The sequence below is a fragment of the Paramisgurnus dabryanus genome, chromosome 15, assembly GCF_030506205.2.
Source record: "Paramisgurnus dabryanus chromosome 15, PD_genome_1.1, whole genome shotgun sequence".
NCBI lineage: Eukaryota > Metazoa > Chordata > Actinopteri > Cypriniformes > Cobitidae > Paramisgurnus > Paramisgurnus dabryanus.
This window is the reverse complement of record NC_133351.1, coordinates 24,988,519-25,013,076: the sequence shown is the minus strand read 5'-3', so window position 1 is coordinate 25,013,076 and position 24,558 is coordinate 24,988,519. Positions and strand designations below refer to the sequence as shown.

Here is a 24,558-nt window from a genome sequence, read left to right as displayed (position 1 = left end):
TTGGCTTTCAGAGATCATGCACCCCGCCTTTAAGTAGTTTTTACAAACATACCTCACAAAAACAATACTGGTGTGCATCTTGAGACAAAACAATGGCACTGATTTACTTTTTAAGATATGTCAGTGCAAGCTGTTTTCTGTTAAGACAACTCAAACAAGCATTTTAGTCTTGGACTACACTTAAGCCCTGTCCGGGAAACCGCCCCAAAAAGCGAGATTGTTACGTATTAATCTTTCATGTTCAAAAAAACTTTCCAAAGCTTGTACAAACCTTGGCGAAGTGCATACTCTGTCACACGTTAAACTACTTTTTTGACACTTTGCCTATGTTTAGCATGAGAAATTCAACTCTTAAACTGTGTTAATAAGTGAGAATGCATGAAATAGCCTTAGACCCCAACTTTAAGGTATACTTTTTTTTATCAGTTCACTATTAATCGAACCCACAATGTTTATGCCGCTAACGCAGCGCTCTACCAATAAGGCTACAGAAACATTTTGTGACTGAAAAAAAGAAAATATATTTTTATCCAACATGTCTCTTTCCTATTTCTTAGGTGGACCTGCATTTCCTGAAGGTCTTAACGGGCATTGCCACTCAGGGGGCGGTCTCCAAAGAGACACATAAGTCTTACTTTGTCACCACCTTTAAGCTGGAGGTCAGCACCAACGGAGAGGACTGGATGATCTACCGCTATGGCAAGAACCACAAGGTAGGATCACTGGAAATGGCACGTTTGGGAATGTGTGGGTTGAGGAGATAATCAGAAAAAGAGTGAGAAATAGAGAGAGATGAAGCTGTTGGTTTGTTCTCACCCTTCCTGTGCTGGTTATTTATCAGAGATGTGTGAAGTTTTGTCACACACACATCTGTGCATGACAGGAAGAGCTGCATGTGTAAAACTCTGATTGAGATGTTTATCAGCTTTGAGAAAAGACTACAGAAAAAAACTAAGATGACATAAAGGTGACATCTGTGATTTTATTTGATCTGTTTTTAGACTGTAATATTGTGTTGAGACTTTGGTCGGTTAGGGACCCTGATGAGGTCATCATCATTTTGTCATCAACCACACTAGTCAACCAGCTTTACCAGCAAAGTTTGCTTCTTAACAACATAGTTAATACTGGCTCACCAGCTGGTCAAGCACCTATACAACAGAATCCAGTACAGCAACTTATTTTTCAGGCAAAATGGGGAACTATTCGGGACAAATTAACAAAAAAAAACTTGTATAGCAGAGTAATGAAGAAAGGGCAGAGAACAGAGTAATTTACATATAAATGATTAATAAAGGCCTGTGTAAAATACATTTAAAGGCATTGGGCCACACCTCCTGTGTGGTACACACCTTTCATCTTTTTATTATCCAAACCCTTGGAAATCCTGTTTGGAATTGATTGCTTGACAGGGAAACATCTGAAAACTAATGCTAGCATGATGATTTTGAAAGAAGCTGAAAAAAACATTAGCAGACGCCCAGATACAGGATGACCCTGAGCACCGCCAACTGCTGTTAGGATCTTTACCCCCTGCTGGAATAGCATCTAGCTTTAATCTCTGAGCTTGGTCCTCCCTTAATGTGCGCTGTGTATTTACAGCTTTAGTTTCAGTTAAGCTAAGCTTTGTTAAGAAGTCTTACTGGAATGAAAGATACGCACGCTATGGGAGCCGTGACCAATCAGTGTCTATTTGGGAACTGTACTATTTAATAATATTCGAATGCCTGCAAGAAATGTATTTTATGTTGGCAGTTATCTTAAAATATTTTTGTTGGCAGTTATCTAGAAATATTTCTACGTTGGCAGCTATGAGATGCACGATGCCTCAGCCCAGCAGATAGATTGTCTGTCTGGTTGCTTTGAGGCATGGCTTTTTTAATATCGCCAAAAACTGTAATATAGATTAACCGGAAATGCATGTCAGCATTTAAATAAATATGTAAATCTGCAATACAGTTATACTGTATTTTGCATCCATGCGCCATGTAAACAGACAGGTTATTATTTTTAGGGACGTGTGGTGATGGTTTAGATTGATACTGTAGCACCACTAACGCTGCCATCAGTCTCCAATGATGGAGGTGTGTGAGTCTCTGGTCCAGAGGACACTGATAGATTTTGTGTGTGTGTGTGCTGAAGAGATAAATTTAGGATGTGGGTTGATAGTCTCATTGTACGTGTGTGTGTGGTTTGTAAAGTGTGACATCAGCAGTGTTGAGCTTAATTTCTTCTTTCAGTCTCTGTGGTGGTTCTGTCGCTCCTGTGCCAAATTACCTCCAGACCATTCATTCAGCCAAAGCTAAATCAGCTCTGATAAGATCACATGAACACCATCTCAGGTTTATACCTCAGTGAGCTGTGCTGACTGCTGGTTCACGGGCAGCTACCTTTTAAAGGCCTGGGACTATACTTCACTTTTTATACGCAAAGGTCAGAATACACTGTACAATGCAAATTTGTCATCAGAATAGTATTCGGGTACCGTACGTGCACTGCCTGGTTTTTGTTAGGTCGCACATGTGGATACAGGAGTGTTGTAGTATGTAGACTCTTAAAGAAAAGGTAAAAAAATTGTCACTGGGGTGGTACCTTTTCAAAAAGTACACTTTTGTACCTAAAAGGTGCATACTGGTTCCCTTAATGGTACACATCATTCCCGTATTGGTACATCAAAGGTACATATCTATACCAATATACTGTAGTACATATTGGGTAATTTCCAAAAGCCACTGTCCCAGTGACAATTTTGGTACCTTTTTATGGAGAGTGTAGTCCAGGAAAGGTTTTGCAGTTTGTCGCAATAAGCATGCGTTGAATGCCTGTGTACGCATATGAGTCAAATAAGTATACCTTGCTGTGCATTTAAATGTTTTGGGGTTGCTCGTGGACATTTAGGGAGCATTGTAACTTAATTAGAAAATATCTTACACAAATAGCTTTTCTACATAGAAGATATACTTTAAATAGTCTGTTTAGAAGTTAGAAACATCTTGATGTTTTCTAGTATTAAGAAAAATATAAATATATTTTTAATCATCTTTTTTTATTCTGGGTAAAAACAAATGTGAATGTGATGATGCATCTTAGAAGACAGCAAAAATCTCATATTAACCAATGGAACCTTATTGTAAAGTTTTACCAAAGCAGTCACATTGAAGTCTTGTCACATTTAACAGTTTAAACTATTATTGCATTGCTTACAAATAATGACTACAAAAACACAGTTTCAAGTATTTTTTGTGTTTTTGTCCAGGACAGTGGTTATGATGCCTTTAAAGGTGACATAGAATGATTGAACGGGGTATTTATCCTTGTTCTGTGATGTGACATGTAGACAAAAAAGTTTTTGTTTGGGTCTGTAATGCCTTAGAAGCTTCCTAAAAACCTCTCTCAGATAGCTCTATTAGGGTGGGAGATTTTAAACTCTAAAAGATTTTAAAGTGGTTTTGCACCTATTTGGCTCCCCCTACTGGCTTAACTTGCAATCTCATTTCTGATTGGCTGACTTTGCTGCCATTCAAAAAATTTAGCCAATTATTTTAAAGTGGAGGGGCAGTGAGATGCCTGTGATGTCATAAGCATCAGTTTTTCAGATTGGGCCGTTTTCTGGCTGACATTTCTAAAAGAGGAATTTCTATGAGACTTGAGTTGTTTAGCATGTCTAGCACTTTTTGTATGTTCGTGAATGCGGGTAGACTACCATTATTCAACAAAGACAAGGTAAAAATGGTTTTTCATTCTCTGTCCCCTTTAAATGCTGTCTAGTTAGGCAACTCAATAGGCTTAATACAACGAGTCCTTTGAAAATCTCTGTTTCATTAGAAACATGGCATATACATGCACACCCACAAAAACATGTGCACACACACCCAGTCCCAAAACTACATTCTTTTTCCCCTCTCAGAATGTATCTGATAAAGTCATCAACATCATGACAGGACTTTTTTCAAAAATGTCAAATTGCAGTCATGTCAAAAGGTCTCAATCCCTTTCCACTGGAGGGGAAAATAAGCCAGTCTCTCATAGGGTCCCACACCTGCTATTAATGACAGTGTGACAGTTTTAACCAAACTCAAGCATTGACTTCATACTTACGAAGGTCTGGTAAATTCCTTGCTTGTTTAACAATGCCATCAAGACACTCTTAAGGGGTTTATATAGAGAGAAGGAGCATATGGTATGTGTATTAACAGTAAGGCGAAACAAAAGTGAGTGTCGTCTTGGGAGATGACATGGGGCTGGACATAAAAACAGCAGCCTGGCAGTTCCGTCCATCTCCTGTGCGTTAAATGGAGCGTTTTGTATAATGTTAGACCCCAGAAAGACCCCAGACACAATCCTCTGTGCTTTTGAACTGTTCACTTGAGGTTTGAATTTTTCTGATGTCATAGAGAAGAGGAATGTGTTACAGATCTGTCCATACAAACATAAGTACAGTTAGCCGATTGTAGTGTAGCAGTGTATATATGGCTGTCATTCACTTTGACAGAGTGCGGTTTCAGAGGGAACATTTGCACCTTTGAGGTTCATAAAATGTATCATCTGTTTTTCCAATTATTTTGAGTTCTGATTTGACTTCCAAGTTCAGTTAAAGAGACGTGTGTCTGTGCTCTTTCTGCATTGTTATCAGCATATCAGCTTTTTAAAGAGATGTTGTTTTATATTAATAATAATACATTATTTAAAAGTTTAAAAGGACATATTTTTTGAAAATATGCACATTTTCCAGCTCCCCTAGAGTTAAACATTTGTTTTTTACTGTTTTTGAATCCATTCAGCCGATCTCCGGGTCTGGCGGTATCACTTTTAGCATAGCTTAGCATAATCCATTGAATCTGATTAGACCATTAGCATCGTGCTCAAAAATAACCAAAGAGTTTGGAAATTTTTCCTATTTAAAACTTGACTCTTCTGTAGTTACATCATGCACTAAGAAAGATGGAAAATTAAAAGTTCAGATTATTACTCTCATTCTGGCGTAATAATCAAGGACTTTGCTGCCGTAACATGGCTGCAGGAGGCGCAATGATATTACGCAGCACCTGGCGTTACGGCAGCAAAGTTCTTGGTTATAACGGTTATTATTTGGTTATTTTTTTTTTTCAGCGCAATGCTAAATGGTCTAATCAGATTCAATGGATTATGCTAAGCTATGCTAAAAATGGTACTGCCAGACCCAAAGTTCGGCTGAATGGATTCCAACATGGTAAAAATCAAATGATTAAAACAAAAGTAGTGTTTCCCTTTAACATAAAACATCACATAATGTTTTAAGACTAGGAGCATGAAAGTTTGATTTCAATCATTGATTTAAATTTTTGATATGACCTTGACTCAATATTAGTCAATATTAAAGATATCAAAGTTATATTTTTACAGAATGTTCTTTACATTATGTATCCTTTTTGGGTTGGGTTTTTACCAAACATTGAGCACTCCTATTACTATGAATATGGGAAAATGCCCAAATAACCAATCACCAATCGATAAAGACAATTCTCTGGGTTGCCAACGTGTGCTTATGTCCAGAATGCTGAAACGATGATGAATAAAAGTGTTTTTAGCACAATTTGCCATATCAGGCCATGCTAGCCCCCTCCCCTCTCTCTGTCTCTCTCTCGCTCTCTCATTCTCTCTCTCTCTCAGCCCACACTGGCCTGCAGCCAACTGAAGCCAGGCTGCTCTGTCAACATCTTCATCTGGGGCGTGGAGGTGTGGGAGAGAGCAGGAGAAGGCTAGAATGGGGTGGAGAGAGTAATGACTCGAGCAGAACTGTGATTGCTGACCACATTTCCCAGCGGCCCCATCACTTTGAGGGAAAACTGTATGGAAGAAAGCCAATGCAAAGCAGCCAGAGATGGAGGGAGAGAATGATGGGCAGAATGAAAGACCGAATACAGAAAGATGGAGGGACAGGGGAACATAGATCTGTCCTATCTGTCACACAACCTCCTTCATCTCCCGTGACCCTGCCGTGGCCATGCGGCTTTCCATAACCCTGCCGCAGCAGCCAGGCATCTATATGACCACAATTTAGTTCTTTTTCTTTCTCTCAGTCGATTATATTAAGAGTAACAACTTCTCACATGGGTGAGTCTGGGTTACCAAGGCTGCTGTGTCTTCAGATTCTAACCTTAAAGGTTTTGCTTTGGGCATGGCGTTCGTTTTTTTTAGCAGTGGGCTCCTGTGCTGTGGACATTTGAATTATTTATATCCATTTTTTGGCACTCCTTGCCAGAAAGCCCAGTTGGCCAGCGCTGGGGCCCGCATTTTACCTCTTGAACGTTTTTTGTGCTGACAAGTTTCTCGTTGTATAATATAACAAATTCTCAACTAGATTTTTATAATTTACGTTGCTGTTAATCTTCTTCCACCTCATTGAATATGTATGTTACGAGGTGGCTAATTCGTATTAATTTGTACGACCACACTCGTACATTTTTGTATGATTTGCCTTTGCCCCTGTGACGTTGGGGTTAGGGGTGCGGTTTCTTTATTGTTTTTTTTATGATAAGTATACATTTTTGCCTGAGATTTGGTCTGTATAGCTAATTTGGGTGATTTTTTTTTGTAATTCATCTGTTTAACTTGTATAAAAAAGCCTTAAAGTTCTGCACAATTAAGGGTGTGGCCACTTGAGGAACGTCTGAACTGCCCCTGCTGTCACTACCATCAAGCTAGGCGTGCGTAGTTTCAGTATCCAGTCACTTTAGCTTGACCCACGTCCTTTTTGCCCATTTTCGGTTATCCTCAAGTGATGCGCTGTGACGCGATGCCAAGATGGCGATGACATTTTCCACCAAATATTGGTTTAAAAAAAAATCTTCACAAACCTGTGTGTGACGTCATTGACACTATGTCCATATTTTTTACAGTCTATGATTCTGATCAAACAATTCTTTGAACTTTTGACGTGTAAACAGAATAAACAAATGACATTAAATTTCGTTTATCCGTCCTAAATTTGCACATTCATATTTTTTTTGTTGTAAAACCACGGTTGTTGTCCGTAAGGGTTTGTCTGGTCTGCTTGCACTCACTTAAGACATAACAAACAGTGTTTACATTATTCTTGGTGCCATGCAGTCCAAACTGATCGCGCCACAAGGTCAAAACAGTTTCGTCTCACGTTATCAGTGGGTCACGCAATAAAATGCATCTATTCTATGCAGTCCAGCTGCGCAGATAAAGTTACCGACTGTAAGATTTACTTGAGCGCTGCATTTTCATTCTCTTGTAAAACACTTCAAATTCATAAAATAATCATTCCCCAGCCATTTTTTTACCAATGGTAATCAATACATCAAAAACATGGTTATATTTTTAAGGGAAATACAAGATATGTTTAAATTTGTATCCAATACTTCTCTGCCACCAGCTCAGTTAAGAGTTCATAGTTAATATTCAAGAGGAAACACTTTCCTCACAAGAGTCATTTCTCAAATATGGCATGAAGTATGGGAAAGACCAAGTGAATGAATGAGATAAGTGCTCACTGAAAGGAAAAGAGCAGACTGCCTCGCAGCTATTGCCCTGCCTGCGACCCTCTCTCTCTGTGTCTCCAAACAGGGCTGGTTTGGTTGTTGTAGATGTTATGGACTTCTGATGCTGTAGGTGTCTAATGTGAAGATGTTGGCAGTGGCAGATTTGCAGTGATATGTGTAACAGTGATATTTTTAATAAAAAACAATGCAAAATGATTGGTAATAGACTTAACAGGGGGTCAGTAATTCCACCATTGGCTAATGGGAATCTACTTTTTGCAAACACAATTTTTAACTGTCCCGTGCGCACACACTGTAACTCTGAAGTCAGCTTCTCTTTATTGTAGTAAATGATTTGGAAATGGAAAGACCTTAACAGTTATGTTTTAATAAACTAAATCCAGACGGCCCTTTAATAAAAGTAGAGTTATTTATAGCGTACTTGTATTCTCACAAGCAAAGCACAAGATGCAAAAGAAGTCTTTTGATAAGTGATATAGTATTCAAATATTTAGGACAACACATACTGTATTCGAATCCCTCCTGAAAAAGACTAGGAGCAGTGCCATAGGCAACGTGATATAAGTACTGCATGCAAATACATAATTCATGGTTGATGTAAAATATCCATTCGTGATAACTGTGGGCACACATGCACAGCCTGAGCATGCATCAATCACAGATTACGCCCAGACTGCATAGTGAACATGCTGTGATAGAAAAAGAAGGAGAGAGAGTGAGCGAGGGCCATGCGAGGTGGACTTGTACTGTATCAGGGAACGGGAGGTGGCCCGTGAAAGTAGACATGACTGCACTTCTACTGTTTCAATGTGGGATTCTGTCATTACCAGCACCTGTTTCTCTGTCAACACAATGCCAGTCAGGAGCAAATGAAGCATAGAGATGCAAAGACAACATTAGCAGGTGTGTATGTGTGTGTGTGTGTGAGAGAGAGAGAGAGAGAGAGAGAGAGAGAGAGAGAGAGAGACCAGTGGGGGTTATAACCAGGACCCAATTTAGAAATTGTATATGTGACCCTGACTGTAAAAAGAGAGTTGTGATTTACTGTTTTAGACATAAAATCGTTTTACATATATATAACATTGATATCTTTGAATCTGAGTAAGATCATGTCAAAGATGTGAAATCAATCATTGAAAGCAAACTTTGATGCTCCTAATCTCATTTTTGGATTATGAGACTTTAGCCTGGATAGGGTCACATATTTCTTAGGGGTCATTAACTTTTCTTTTAGAAAATAGTTTTGTTTCATTGAATTAAATTACTTCACAGCACCTGTCTTAACAACACAAACCTATTGTGATTCATGAGATTCATTGTGATTTTGTTATTCATATTCATGCAATATTTCACACATATGATGGCACATGCTACTCCAGAGAGAAAAACTATGGGCAATTCAAAACAACGCTTCATGCAAAAATGTTTTACCGAGGTAAAGTTTGTTAGAGGTTGCGTGAGTTGCAACAAATGTTTGTTTTTTTTAGACGATTTGCATGTATTTGAATTGCAACCGTCACAGCAACAGTCACATCATTGTTCTTACAATTCGACTGACATCCTTTATTTACTCACCAAAGATCATTTTTGCTCACAAGTTGCGTGTTTGGAGTGGATGGTCGACTGAAATGTGCCTCCGAGAATTTGACTCCACCTCCCTTTATAGATTGAAAGCTTCTGTCAAAGCCCAAGACCTTATGCCATTTCTGTCATTGCTCTTACTTCTCCACTTCCTCCACTTCCTCTGTCCTAGAGGACCAGAGGGAAATCACAGTACTTCAATCTCATCTCAGCCTGTTCCCTAAAGTCCCCACAATAATAGGAATGTTCAAACCTGTTATGCCTTTTTGGATTCATCCACACATTTTTTGATCATTTTGGCATTTTCGTGGTTAATACTCTTCCCTTGTGTTTGAAATTTCACCCATAATGACCAGTAGGCCTTCTGATCCAAATTATAGGTGATACACATCTGCTGGTTTGTTTTAATGGACTCAGTTTCCTGCTGGTCTGGATTAACCAGGATGGCCAATCGGAAGCCATAGCTGACAACCTCCCAGTTAATAAGTAACAGTGTATGAAATGTAGATTTTTAATTATTCATAAAATGTAAGGTATGATTGCTAGGTTGCATGCATTTTAAGGTGGTTCTGAGGGTGCTATTCGACGGAGTCTGTGCCCAGTAGGGTGGTCCTTATTTTTCAACTTTTAAAAGTTCAATATGTTTGAATAAAAAAATAAAAAATGGGCAAATTTTTTTCAATATTAATTAATATTAGAGTATTAGTCAAAAGTTTTTAAAAGATTAATTTATTTATTAAATTTGTATAATCTAAAGAACCTCTTGTAAAGCAGAAAGGTTCTTCAGAAGTTACCTTACAGCCAAAAAAGAAGGTTCTTCTGTAGCACCATTATTTTTAAGAGTGTATTTTTCAGGTTTTTTTTTCATCTGGTTTAAAGTCTACAAGACAAAAACACCCAAATTCTTACAAAAGTGATAGCAGACCTCTCTTTTACAAATATTTTAGGTAACATTCATGTAGTACCTAAAATATTTGCATATGCATTTAATGTTAATAAATGTCCCTCTTGACCAAGGGCATGGGCTGGAAACATCTCACAGACCTCTGAATTTGGTTGGTTTTTTAAGCGCTGGGTGTGTGTCATGCATGTCACTGAATCGTGAGAAATAGGACTCTCCCATACACCAAAATATGTGATATATTACACACTGCTCGATCCCAGTTGTCTCAGACACAAACACACACAAACTGCTCGACTCTCACATGCTGTGCTGTGCTGAAGAACTTCACAGGGAGAGATAGGGCAAGGTCACACACTCCATCATGAGGTTATTAAACAAAAGCAGATTTCAGTGATGCATGTGGCAACTTCCTGCTGACATCAGCTTTACTTGCGTCTTGTTTCCTCTAAAACATCTCTCTGTTCTCACACTCACATTTCTGCTTCACCTTTTCTTTGCTCTCTCATTTCGCCCTCTGGCCCTAAATGGCTTTTAACTAACCATATATACAATGATTAATAACCACAGGTCATCGGTTCAGAGTTTTCCTTTCTTTTATTTAATTATCGGGCGATTTACCGAGTGTCAAGTGTGTCATTTTTCTTGCTTCTCCTCATATTTCCGTGTGTTTAATCTCTTCCTGGACTTCGAAAGCAAGGCTAGCGCAGATCTGACCCAGGCCAGCTGGCCCGGATGTCATTGGATCAAGAGACAGGTCAGGTCCTTGGGGTCCGGGCTTGGTTTATGTTCAGTAGAGCGAGACTTGTCCTCTTCTGGTCCTTCTCCTCTTTCCCAGTTCCTGTCTCTGGAGACAAAGTCTCTGACACTCACTTACAAGTCTGGGGAAGGAGGAGAGGTGGAGATGCTATCAAAGCTTGTCATCTTGTCCATCCTCCTCACCATCCCAAGACGCAGTGCTTGAAGCACATGACACATCTGTGTGATCCTTTGGCAGTCGCCTACTGGAAAATTATCGATCTGACCTGCATAGTCCTGTAAACAGCGAAACACAAGGGGTTACTAATAAATCATCAACAAGACTTTATTCTGGATTTTAACGTGTATTTATGATATCTTTATTCACGATTAGTTTCTTTTTTCTTTTTATTTCTCCAAAGGAATCTGAGACAAAGTTGACTGCATAAATAAAACATAATGAGAGCAGCAAGCAATAAAAGTTCCCTCTGGAGCACGCCCAAAAACATGGCCACGTCTGATTTTATGTGTTTACACAAAGACATTTAAGCTCTTGAGTGACAATTGATTCTTCAAACATTCTCACACTGTCTAATATCTGTGGTCTCTTACTCATCCTAGAGGAAACAGCATTTAATTTATGACCTAAGCGAATGCATCTGTGTATGCAGGGTGGGTGTGTGTGTATTTTTACAGCGATTAAAGTGAAAATCTCACTTGACCCCAGTAAAGAACCTCTCACTGTGTGAGAATTTGTGTTTGTTTGTGGGCTCCGTTTGTTTTTGCCAAACGAGAGGTCTTTGCCAAACCACGTCCTGAATACTCATAAATCTCTCTCTTTCTCTTCGCAGGTTTTTCATGCTAATGCAGACCCCTCAGAGGTGGTCCTGAACCGGATCCCTCAGCCTGTCTTAGCTCGGTTTGTCCGCATTCGACCGCAGACGTGGAAGAATGGAATCGCTTTGCGCTTCGAACTTTATGGCTGTCAAATCACGGGTCAGTAAAACTCACACTTTCTCTGAGTTCACACATTATCGTAAACATCCCTTAAATACAGGGCCGCCATCAGGGAGGACAGCCGGATATTTCGCCCCTGGGCCCTGTGATTAGGAGAGGCCCACTAAGGTCCTGTATAGCATTGCCTTCTCCAACCAATTTGGTTTTGCAATTCAACCTACTATTTAAATTAAATTTATGAAATGGTTTAACTTAATTTGTTAAGTTTGCTAGAGCCTATTATAATAAAGGTACAAAAGTGACTCCAAAAAGTTTTCTCTCTAATCTGATCGCTCGTACACTCAGCAGGGTAACACATAATGTACGTGACAAATATTGTACCAGACTCCCACTGTGTCCCTGTCAAGCGAACTCAGATCTGTTTATTAGCTCTCTTTATGGTCCTGATTGAGTTTGGCTATTTATGGAGATGGGGAGATAGCAGGCATCTAATTCTGTTAGCGTGTCCTGCAGTGGACAAGGGAGGTGAACTGCTTGCACTGATGCTATCAAACACATCACACTCCATCATTACGTTATTAAACAGTGATTCGCTCCTATTTTTGTAGACACTGAGCAAGACAAATATGCTTTTAGAGATGGGGCCTTTTTCAACACTGACACAAACAATGTATGAAACGCCATTGGCCTTCTTATTAGACCTGCTGCGGCCTCGGGGGCCCAATTGTCCCTCGGGCACCCAGCCCGGAACAACCCGCTTTCAGCGAAGCATGGGCTGCCCTTCCTGTCTTTACCCTGAAAGAGTGATGATGGGCTCGCGGGATATCCGGCAGTGCCAGGGCCATAAAGATGCCCGCGAAGCCATAGATCAAGCTGTACCGTTAACCCTAATCTCTGTTTTACTGCTTTTTGTCTCGGAGTGTGGGCGTACCTCTGGGTGTAATGTAAGAGAGATTGTTAGGATGTGCTCCAACCAGATGCTTAAGCTTGTTTTCTTTTTTTTGTTTTGTTTTGTTCTGTGTTCAAGCCATAAGCCAAAATCAATCATTTATTTCTGGTAGCTTTGCTTTTGCGCCGGGTGATGAGGTGTTTTGGGCTGAGTGGGTTTGCTTTTAACTCTATAGAGGTGAGCAATTGCAGAACCGGAACGCGAAACTCTTCCTGTAATAAATCCCACACGAAAGCACCCACTCAAGGGGATATGCACATACAAACACAACCACACAAGCTCTTGTTTATTTATTATTTACTCCCCATGCCGCACTTATGACATAACAACATAAAACATTGATCTCTCCAGCCTTAAAATGTCAATTTCTCTTAGCATCACCATTACTCATCCTCCTGTTTAACGTTCTGTTCAGATGCGCCATGCTCGGAGATGCAGGGAATGCTCTCCGGTCTCCTGCCGGATTCCCAGATCTCCGCTTCATCCATGAGGGACATCCACGGGGCCACAGGTGCAGCCCGGCTGGTGGCCAGTCGTTCCGGGTGGTTCCCCAGCCCCGCGCAGCCCGTGGCCGGAGAGGAGTGGCTGCAGGTGGACTTGACGGTTCCCAAAACCGTACGGGGTATCATTACGCAAGGGGCTCGTGGGGTGGATGGCAGCACCAGCGCAGAGAACCGGGCCTTTGTGCGGAAGTATAAACTGTCTCATAGCTTGAACGGAAAGGACTGGAGCTACATCATCGATCCTAAGACCAATCTACCAAAGGTTTGTACATTTATATCTGAAGTAAAAGTTAAAGAGAATCAGAACAAATAAAGCCAGCTCAAAGCCATTTTAAATACTACCAGCCGGTCAACCTGATTTTGGTAGAGCATCTTAGTCAGGTTGATTAGACCACCTTGAACCAGCAAAAAACAAACACAACATGGCCATCTTAAATATGATTTGCTCTGCTTTTTTCAGCATGAAAGGCTCTAAATGAAGAACATAACACGAGAAGAATAAAGTTAATTAACCAATCAAGCAAATTCAAAGATTGTGGGTTTTTGAATAAACAGTTCACCAAAATCTGATTATTACCAGACTCATTTTATTCCTTCCTCTTCCGTCTTCGCAACTGAGTTTTTCACTTCTAGATTCCCAATCTTCCACTCCGAGAGCAGAATTCAATTATACTGTGTGAGCTTTGATAACATTCCAGTGAAATCAGCCACAGTCGCGTTAATTAAAACCGGAGCTGCGGAGCTCTGTCAGAGACAGAAATCTGGAGAATATCTATTAACTGTTCACTTTCAATCACTCAGCTCTGCTAAAGTACTTTTGTGATCCTTCTCCTCTAGATTTTTGAGGGAAACACGCACTATGACACTCCAGAGATCCGCCGCTTCGATGAGATCGTGGCCCAGTATATAAGGGTCTATCCGGAGAGATGGTCACCTGCTGGTATCGGAATGAGACTGGAAGTTCTGGGTTGTGACTTGCCGGGTAAGATGTTACATAGTATAATGTTTTACCATACTTATACTAACAGTTGTTAGACATAACCAAGACCGCCGGTTTAACGGGGAGCGTTGTCCTGATGACAGAGGGCCATTAATGACTTCATTGGCTGTTGAATTTAACCATGGACCCCTGGGGGGCAGTAAAGGTCTTGCAGGGGATCTGTGGACAGATTCATAAAACATATAGTATTATCTTTAAAACTGTAATGATATATAGTACTGTTCAAAAGTTTAGAAACACTCAATCATATTTTTCCACATATAAAAAATTGAGAATTAGTGAATTACAAAATTGTAAGGGATTGAGGTAACTAAAAGCATCCAAAGTACTGTAAATCAAAACTAGTTTTTTTCTTGCGCCTTCAAAGTAGTCAACTATTCTCTAGAATTTGCAAAATCGTACTCTTGGCATTTTATCAAGCAAGCAGCTTCTTGGTGTCTAACCCTTGGAAACTTTTCTTGGAAACAGTATTGAATGAGTTCACTTGTTGTTGGCTCTTATTGGCTGTTTTTCTCCATTATTTGTTCCAAGTCATCCATTTAAAATGATCATTAAATCATACACTTTCAAAATCAAAGATTTTTAAGATAATAAGAAACATTTCATTTGCAGTGTTGGGGAAAGTTACTTTTAAAAGTAATGCATTACTCCCAAAAAAGTAACTAATTGCGTTACTTAGTTACTTTTCATGGAAAGTAATGCTTATGTTACTTTTTAGTTACTTTTGCATTACTTTTTCTTGGCTGAGGCTTGATCTCTTTCAGGCCTTGCAGGTGTTTTTTATTACTGAAAAGTTTTGCATTCAGAAATTAAATATTTCATCACAAAAATGTCGAAAATGCCTGCCATCTCAGTTTCTGACTCAAACTGTTCCCACACAGGCGTATACGCATAGAGTGCATAATGTGACTATGTTTAGTTTAAATCAGTACATAATTTTTTTTATCTAATTCATTTTTTTAAAAAGTAACTCAAATATTAATGTGTACATTTAAAAAGTTATGCATTACATTACTTGTTACTTCAGAAAAGTAATATTATTACGTAATGCACTTTACTTGTAATGCGTTACCCCCAACACTGTTCATTTGTGTTTCTAAACTTGTGATACTGTAAATGCATATAGACCCTGGATGTCATAGGGTCATTTTTGAGATATACAGTATACTTCATTTGAAAGCTGAATACAAATGAGCTTTCCATTGATGTATGTTTTGTTAGGATAGGACAATATTTGGCTGAGACACAACAATTTAAAAAAATGTTGGGTGCAAAAATTAAAATGAGAAAATCGCCTTTAAAGTTGTCTAAATTAAGTCCATATTACTAATGATAAATACATTTTTATATATATTTATGGTAGGCAATTTATAAAATATATTCATGGAACATGATCTTTACCTAATTTTTCAACTATTTCTGTCATAAAAAAATGTTGACCCATATATTTTTGGCTGTACCCGTGCGACTTATGACTGGTTTTGTGGTCCTGGGTCACATTTTATATTGTATATTAAAATACAGTTTTATGAGTTTTTTTTTTAAATGAAGTGCTAACAGGTGTGTATACTGTAAGTTATTTTACAACTGCTTCAAGTTTGTACTATCCAATACATTTTAGGGTTTCAGACCTATCCATTTTACACTTGAATCTAAACACATTGCCCACGGCTACATACTGTAGCTAGCAAAAAAGCAGAGCGTTTCTCTGTTTGTCAGCTCCATTTTACTTAGAACTGTTTTTGTCCCCGATGTCCTTAATATCTCGTACTGAATCCTTCACCTGTCACAGCATGACGATCAGCCGATCGGACACATGGCTGCTCCCTGTGGAACGGTCCCATGCTCCATAAAGCACAAGGCTGTGGGGCAGTGATCGACAGGCTGTCCTCATAGCTCTGTGTCTTCAGGAGCGCCAGAGGCTAAGGAGCATTAGAGGAGTTCCTAGAAGGAGGCAGAAAGGAAAGTGTGGGTGGAGGCCAGGGGAAGCCTCGGGGCTAAGTGCCCAGCTTTATTAGCTAAAAAAAAGAAAGAGAGATGAAGACTAAGATGGAGAACTGATGCTAGCTCAGGGTTATTTGGTGGCACTTTGCAGGCAGAAGATGTGATCTGGCATGAAAGCTTCATGTGTCAGTGTGATACTGGCACAGGTTAACGTCGCCTGTGGGCCGTAAATGAATGAGAGTGAAAGATCAAGAGAGAGACGGAGAGACTAAAATCAAGATAAACATACAAGATGGAAGAAATCACCGAATGATCAAAGGAAGCATGTAAATGAATAAGGAAAAAACGATTGCCGGGTGATTGTATTTGTGTACACATGCGGTTACGTTTGCGTGAGCTGCTGGGGGAATGCGAGAGGTCGCGATGACAGCGTAGTAAGGCTCTACTGAGTACAACTGCGCACCAGATGTTGGAAACGCAGGAGGCTCAATATACCCCACTCACTGTCGAAACTATAATGCCAGTTTTTAATCTTCCCACTAAATCTAATGACAAACAGACCTTGAGACACGCTACATAGAAACCACACATAAACATACTTTTATAATGACACATTCTTTCATTTGTTATCACATGTGGGGTTCAAAATTATGGAAATCTGGTTTAAGCATGGAAATAAACAAAAGGATTTTGTTAAAAAATGTACAATTTTAGAGGAAGTAAAGTATTTAGAGGGATAATTCACTATGTCATCATTTACTCACCTTAAAGTTGTTACAAAACCTGTATAAATTTCTCCTGTATATTCTTTTTTCCTACTATGGATGTCAATGGGGCTTCTGATTGTTGGTTACAAACATTCCTCAAAATATTTTCCCTTGTGTTCATCAGAACAAAAAATACAGGTTTGTAACAACATGAGGGTAAATGATGACAACATTTTCATTTTTGTGTGAACTATCCCTTTAAGAGTAATTTGAAAGAAATTAACCGCATTATTTAAGTTTTTAGGAACGTTCTCAAATCAAGCTGAGATACTGTTATCCCGATCTTTCTTTTTTTTTCTGTAAGCACGACATCACAATGGCTCATTTGTTTCCTTAACATCTGTTTCGCACATCCACGGTGATCACTACCAGCAATGTTCCTCAAAGGAGCCGTTTGACAACAAAAAACATACAGAACGAAATTCTGAATGAGATCGTCCTTATTCAGCTGCCTAAAGTACACTGCAGCGACTGTACTTTTTGTGGTTGTTTGCAGCTGTGGTGCGAGTGATGCAGGGGCCGGTCTGCTGTTGTTCTGGTTTCGAGGGGCCGTGGGGATTTTTGGAGAGAGTGAGATGTTAAATATTCACAGGGCTACATCAGTCTCACTCCAGTGCACTGAGATGTTTACGCCAATCAAACATCTGCCACAGCGTTCATGGGCATCCGCTGACCCAACACGCACACAAAACCGTGTGTTATAATATAAAGACACAATTTATACAATGCTTTTTGGTGGTCAAATACTGTATGTTTGTATAATCACCACTGACCCCGTTTCCTGAACTAAATGTGCAAGTATTATGCACTAATTGCTCCAGTAGGCTACACAAAAACAGTTATCACAAATTCCAAGGTCATGTGCCAGAGCTCCTGTCATTTTGAGCTGTGGCTACGATTTTGTTCCACTCCAGAAGGAAATCCGAAGTGAGGGACACGTGAAGAGAAATAATGAATTGATAAATAAATGAAAAGAGGCGTGGCAGACAGACCTTGTGCGAGCAGGACCGTGAAAGACACACAGAGGCACTTTAGATATTTCAATCAGACACCCTTGTCTATTATTCATTACCGGACTGAGCTCCACATCAAGACAGAGGTGCCTGCCTCTGGGAAAACAGAGAGATATTGAAAGAGAGAGAGAGAGAGAGACAGTGACCTCTACTGGGGGCAGCCTGTCTCAAAATTGCAGGATCTAGAGGTAGGCACTTTTGCAACCAGGGTAACCCTTTAAACTGGGCTTGTTAAGACTTTCTTTCTTTGTGAGCATTTTCAAGCCAGTAGATATTCAGGACCTGAGGGATTATGCATCTTTGAGCATGCAAATAGAATATAGCATTATTATTGTTAGATTTTAAATACTGTATGTTTTGGAATCATAACCTTGTCTGACAGTTTGATGGTTCAGTCCTGTCCTGTGCAAGTAGATAATAGCTGTGCATGTGTGAATTTTGCTTACATGGACATTAGCTGTCAGCTTTAATTCAGTTCTGAAATGAATAGCTGCCCTTACCTATAGCACAAAAATGTGCTCAAAATGAACAAGAATGCCACACAACTTAGGGGTTGTTTACACTTGGTTTTAAGATGTGTTTTTATCGATCGGATCACAAGTGGACGAGAGAGACACATTACGTTTACACCTGGTATTTAAATCCGTCTCTTTTGTGCACTTTCGACCGCATCTGTCCTGAATACTGTGAGGGGGTGGTCTGTGAGACCGTGGGCGAGTCTCTCTGCTGTCATTCAAATGCGAGCGGGAGTAATTATGAGTTCATTAGACTTATATAATGTCGGAGCCCGCTGCTTGTTTAGCAAGTATACATGCTGCACAGTGTTTTGTACGTTTATTTGTTGGAGCTTTCTTTGAATTTTCAGCGCAATTGATGAAATAGGATCGCGCAACTTTCACGCTTTCAAAACGAAACTACGGAGAACACCCGCAGTAGTTTTATCAATGAAAGGCTAAAAATAGCGCTGTTCACCGTATGTTCACGGCAGAAGTCAAAAAAAGACGTAAAATTAGTGTTGAATACCTCAGATTAGATAAATGGGCGGAGAGAAGGCGGTCGCGTGTGGCTGTTCGAACACATTCAACCACATTGCGTTCCGCAACTCCAAAGCGATCCGATCGAAAGTGGTTTCGACTCCCTCTGGATGTGGTTGAAAGTGGTCGAAAGTGGACGCGTTCAAAACGTTTTGAACACCGTTTACACCTGGCATTAACGTCGTCCACTTGTGATGCGATCAACGAAAACGCATGTTAATGCCAAGTGTAAACAGCCTCTTAGAAAGTGAGAACTCATCTTATGGAAGGCACACTCATAATCCTCACAGGTGTGGGCGGGGCCTCTGTCTGTCAAATGCACAGTGGGTGTGGTTTCAGACACAAAGGTTTATTCTTCTTGTTTACATGGGGAGCTGGAGATGTGATGGAAATTTTTGTGTGTGTCTTCTTCCCATCTTTGATGGAAAGGGTTGGTCTCCTCTTTGCTCTGTGACCCGACCTTTCACTAAAAAAAGAGTGGCTGAGTCTTTCTCTCTCTATCGGGATGTATGCATTTTAAACCGAAAGAAATCGACTCTCTTCTTCCAAGTGAAATTGCCCTTTGAAGTTGTTATCCACATGTTTCTGTTTAGCATAACCCCGCAAACCAACGCTTACACACAGCCCACATGTCATTCATCATATCCTCCCAGTGTAAATATTTACGCTGAGCTCCGCTCCTTTCCGCCTCTTTTCCCATACAGCACATGTCTTTCATGCCCTCCGTTAAAATGCATGCCAACTTCTGCTTTTACCATTTACAGTAGTTTCATCCTACTGTAAATCTCATATACCTCATTTCATCGTGGCCCATAGGAGAAATATCTGGCGGATAATTTGAAATTGGTAGCCCAGGTTTGATTTTAAAGTCTGAACCTTGAAATGACCTTCTTTAGGTAGCAGAAGCACATTTTAAAATATTTGTGACAGATTCACTCTTCGCCTTACTGGGTTTTTTTTGCGGCACATCTCCGAATAAGGATTGTTTTTTGGAAATCAGCGCTGTTGTTTGAAGCAAGGTTCTCTGAGGACATCTGATGTGAATATAAATACTGAATATTTCTGGGCACGCTGAGCCTCTTTTATATCCATCACCTGGAGATGATTTGTTGGTTTAACTGAGCTCGGGAGAAAAGTCCTTATCAAGGGCCAAGCAAACAGACCCGCCTGAACCCAGAGTGAGTTGTTTTTGCGGAATTCACTAACTCAGCGATAACACGATAAACCTTCTGTTGTAACTCTGTATATAAAAGACACAGAGACAAAAGCTTTAATTAATTCAGGGCTGCCTTTGTTATTTAATTCTAGAGGCCAAAAAACCTTGTTTCAAGTTTAAAATGTTTAATTAGGTTGCATGTGAATAAACGTCAGTGTTCGTGTGTTTCAGAAAGCAAGTTTGCTGTTTAATTTTGCGTGGTTGTGTACTTAAACAAGCAAATGTTTTAATTTCGTATCCTTGCATGAGCTTTTCATTAGCACATTCACCATTTCTTATCTGATCTGATTCCTATTCTCTGATTGTTGGTTTTCACAAATCACAAAAACAGATCAGCTTTGTTTTCCTCATAACATTGCATCCGCTCAGGATCTCACTCAGGCACTGAGGTACCGTACTGCTTGTCTATCTGCCCAAATTTACTGCGAAGCTTTCTATATAATTGAATATTTTCCTGTCTTGCTAAGAAGATGCTGAGTCAGAGATTGCCAGTGTTCGACCCTGCTAAGGGGTGGAACAGGCTTAACTTGACTATACGCTTTGAATGCAAAGGTTTAAAAGAAGTAAATCCATCAGGTGAGGGAGGGTTACCACAAAACAAGGCCTTGCTACTATACGTCTGGTATTTCTTTAAGACTTTGAAACATTTCGTGGCCTTAATGTGTTATCAGGCTGTGGAGAAAATCTCTGACGACGCCCAGAGAGTTCTGGGATACTGATCAATTTGGGTGCGTTAATAAAACCTTGAGGCATACTGGGATTTTTGTGGAAAAATCTTTTACTGTTTTGTCCGGATCCATGGTGGGAAGCTTTAAGTAGTGGGAGAAACCAGTAGTAGTATATAGTGCCATACTACAATAAATTAAGTTTCCTGTTTGCTTTAAAGATTTTAGTTAATTCAACTTAACTCCAAAAGTTGTGTGAAAATAGTTGTTTCCACTAAAATTTTCAAATTGAAATAGCTCAAAATTATTTTTTTTTAGTATAGCAATCAGGTAACTTGCTTTCTTAAGGTGAACTAACTTTTTTACAGTGCATAATATTTAAGTTGTTTCCCACACTGTCAGAAACGAGTTGTCACTGGGATGGTAACCTTTTAAAAGTTCCTAATATGTACCATTTAGGTATAGATATGTACTACTGAGGTACCAATATGTATCTTTAAAGTACTAATATGCACCCTTTAGACACAAAGGCGAATGGGTACTGCCCCGATAACAGCTTTTGTACCTTTATTTCTGAGAGTGCATTCAAGCAAATGGTAGCTAGCAAAACAACTGCCAAAAGAACTGACTTGTCTGTGGTTGAGTGGTTTTTCTCAGTTGTGTCAGGTCTTTGGGAACTTTCCTGGACAAACCGTTGTATTTCTCAGACAGTAGCTGTTTATTCAGCTGAGACTCTTACGTGATTACGCTCTTGTGTCGACAAATTCAGCACAGCTTGACCGCCCTGTTAGCACATCTTTAAAATAAATCCTCCACATTAGATTCCAGGTAACATGTATGGGGGTTAACCGCCCGCTTTTACCACAGAAAGGGAAGGCTCTTAGTTCCGTACATCTAGGACTTCCTGTGAGGTTAATTGCATTTGTAAAGGGCAAAAATTAATCGAGTTTAATGTCAGAAGCAGCCAGCTGGTGCATCTCTTTCATGTACCCACCCGCTTATAGAAATTAATAACTTATCAATATTACAGTAGGCCTCTCCTTTTTATGTTGCACTGAAGTGTCTACATGATTAGTGTTACGCCACTCACGTATTTGCCAATTAAACCGGGAATTGTTAAGAGTAATGACATTAATGAGTTTAAGAGCTGACAATCATTGCTCATTTACGCCTTGTTGTCTCTAAATCTTCATTGGCTCGATTCCCCGCGGAGAAACCAAGAGAGACGAAACGGCTGAATTAACATTTTCTGTCATAACAAATTATCACGGCGGAAACCACGGAGGAGCGCCGTAATCAGCAATACTGAAAGTTTTGTTGATGTCTGGTTTGTTTCATTTCGGACAAAAACTCTCAGATGGTAGCTTGATCATCGATGAGAGAGAAAGAGAGAGAGAATCATGGAAAATAGCAGCAGTGGTTGAACTTTAAAATGCATTGTGGGTTAAATTTACATTAACAGCAGCGGTCTGAAGTGTAATGGCAGCAGTGGTGAACCATTTATTCTACACAATATACAGTAACCCAAAGAGTATATTCTCTCTCTTTCTATCTCTCTCGCTCTCTCTTTCTCTCCCCTTCCCTCTCCAATTAGAACCTTCAACAGTAAATTGTTTTCAGACGCCCAGAATACTTTCCAGATGTGGTTTTGTAATACTTCTGTTATTGTTAATGCAGTGTCTGCGATGCGCTCCAAGCATACATTTTTAATATGGGTTGTGTGCAAATGTGCTGGTGGTTTTGGATGCTTAATTGGGATACAGTTTTTGTGATTGTGTGTATTTTGCCTTTGTGTGTTTGCTTGCACGATACATTATGTGAGAGAGAGAGAGATGTCTAGTAAATGTGTCCATCAGTAACAATTCAGGGAGCGAATGTTGGATTTGGTGTTTTATTATTTAAACTTTGTGTGTACATCATTCTTGTTTCTAAAATGGCGTTTTATTTCCTATTAGAGTCTACAACTATTCCAGACACTCCCACGCCCACTCTGCCAATTCAGGAGGAGACAAGTACCGCCCACAAAATGCCAGGTAACCAATCGAAACACCTTGCAAGTCAGATATATAACTGCAGTGAACGAAACAGGAACGAGTTTTTGCCACACGAAAGCAATCAGCACACCCAATCAGATAAATGCATATACTTGACTCAGCTTAGCACTAAATAATACGAATCTCTATTACAAAATTAATGTTTGTGTATATAAACAAACATTTTAGCATATTGCACAAACACTTTTATTGACAGTAATCTGCTGTGCAATTGCAGACATACTCTTTCCCTCCCAGAGCTCTAATATCACGTTCCCACCCCTCCATTTGTACACACTTATGTTCAGATGAGTAGAGGCTCGCAGCATGAGTGCTAACATTATGCTAACTAGCATAGCGGCGTGCTGCTGAATGGATCATTGACGGAGGCTCGCTGACTGCCGAGGTGCAGCGCTCCATGTAGATGAGGATGTGCCGGCTCTGTCCGCATGTTAACACAACACCAGCAGCAGCGCGCCCAATCTATCACATACAAAGAGGCAGGAATCTGTACAAATGAATCTATGTGCACATACAGTGAACATTCGTATATGGATTCATGTGAAGCTGTGCATTATGGAAAAGCTTAAGCATGTAATTTTACTGTCTTTCTCTCTGTTTCTCTAGCTCCCACAACTTTCTCATCTCTTGGAGGCCTGTGTGACTTTGAACAGAGCATGTGTGGATGGACCCATGACCCCATGTCTGATCTAAAGTGGGCTTTGTACAGTTCATCTAGTCCTAGCCTGGACCTGACACTGGGATCTGACAGTAAGTTCAGCTTTATAGTAGATTTAACATGGTTAAACAAAAATAACCTCTTCAAAATATTAATGGAAACACAAATTTGGGAACATTTGGGAAAGGCATTGGGAAAGCTTACAGAACGTCTAGAAAAGCCTTGTAATCAGTTGATGCTTATGCAGACATTTCCAGACCTTCAATTGCCCTTGGCCTCTTTCTAAACACACACACATAATGTCTTATAATCCATCCACCCATCTCATTTCTGGTGCGTAATTAATGTGAAAGCTGCAATCTGGGAATACTATCCGTCACTTTCTCTCCACCATCATTCCTCTTGTGGAAGTTAGTTCATTCCTACATCCCTGAGCTTACCTGACCTTTACAAAGCCTGTCTGAAACAAAACGACAAGTGCTTCCCACAGTACAGTTCACCGTGTCCTTGCTGCTTTCTTGCCTTGGGAGGTTGTTATAACAGGCTTGTTCTGTTTTCCATATGTAAGGTTTTAAAGAGAAATCCAGGAATAAAGAGGAAAAAATTCTTTCCTGTTTTAACTATTCCCAAACCAAATGCACCCTCGAGCCCCAAGATCAAGTCTTTTCCATTTCTTCACACACTCTCTATTTAACACCAATTCATTCATTGCACGTTCCTCAACCTTTCAAACTAATTGTTCAGAGACCTTACAATCTGAAACATACATGGGTATCAGGAGAGGACAACTGGGAAAGTTGTCTCAAGATGTGGGGTCCGAACGTTAATTGCAGTACTTTTACACCAGAACGCACAATAATGGTGTACACCAGAATTGAGCAATTGCATTTGCAAAGTGCAACAATTTTGAGTATGTTTTAACTCACCTGGACTAGATCTGCTAAATTCATTCACTTTACAGCCGGGGTAAATCTTGTAAAATGATCCAGCATCATAGATCCCATGGCTTCTGGAAAAACGCTTGGAAAATGTTTGTACCCCAGTGTACTTCCCAGGAAATGGGAAGGGGA

General features: G+C 39.8%; 1 protein-coding gene across 2 annotated transcripts in view; it reads left to right on the top strand.

Annotated features, from left to right (window-relative positions):
• The window catches only part of nrp2b (neuropilin 2b), a 76,238-nt gene that overhangs the window by 34,347 nt on the left and 17,333 nt on the right, over window positions 1–24,558 (top strand). For both annotated transcript variants that reach the window (XM_065292865.2, XM_065292867.2), the window contains exons 7-12: window positions 558–713; window positions 11,580–11,724; window positions 13,050–13,399; window positions 13,975–14,119; window positions 22,732–22,809; window positions 23,437–23,580. In XM_065292865.2, the coding sequence (XP_065148937.1) occupies window positions 558–713; window positions 11,580–11,724; window positions 13,050–13,399; window positions 13,975–14,119; window positions 22,732–22,809; window positions 23,437–23,580 (1,018 nt within the window). The remainder of the gene's footprint in view (window positions 1–557; window positions 714–11,579; window positions 11,725–13,049; window positions 13,400–13,974; window positions 14,120–22,731; window positions 22,810–23,436; window positions 23,581–24,558) is intronic.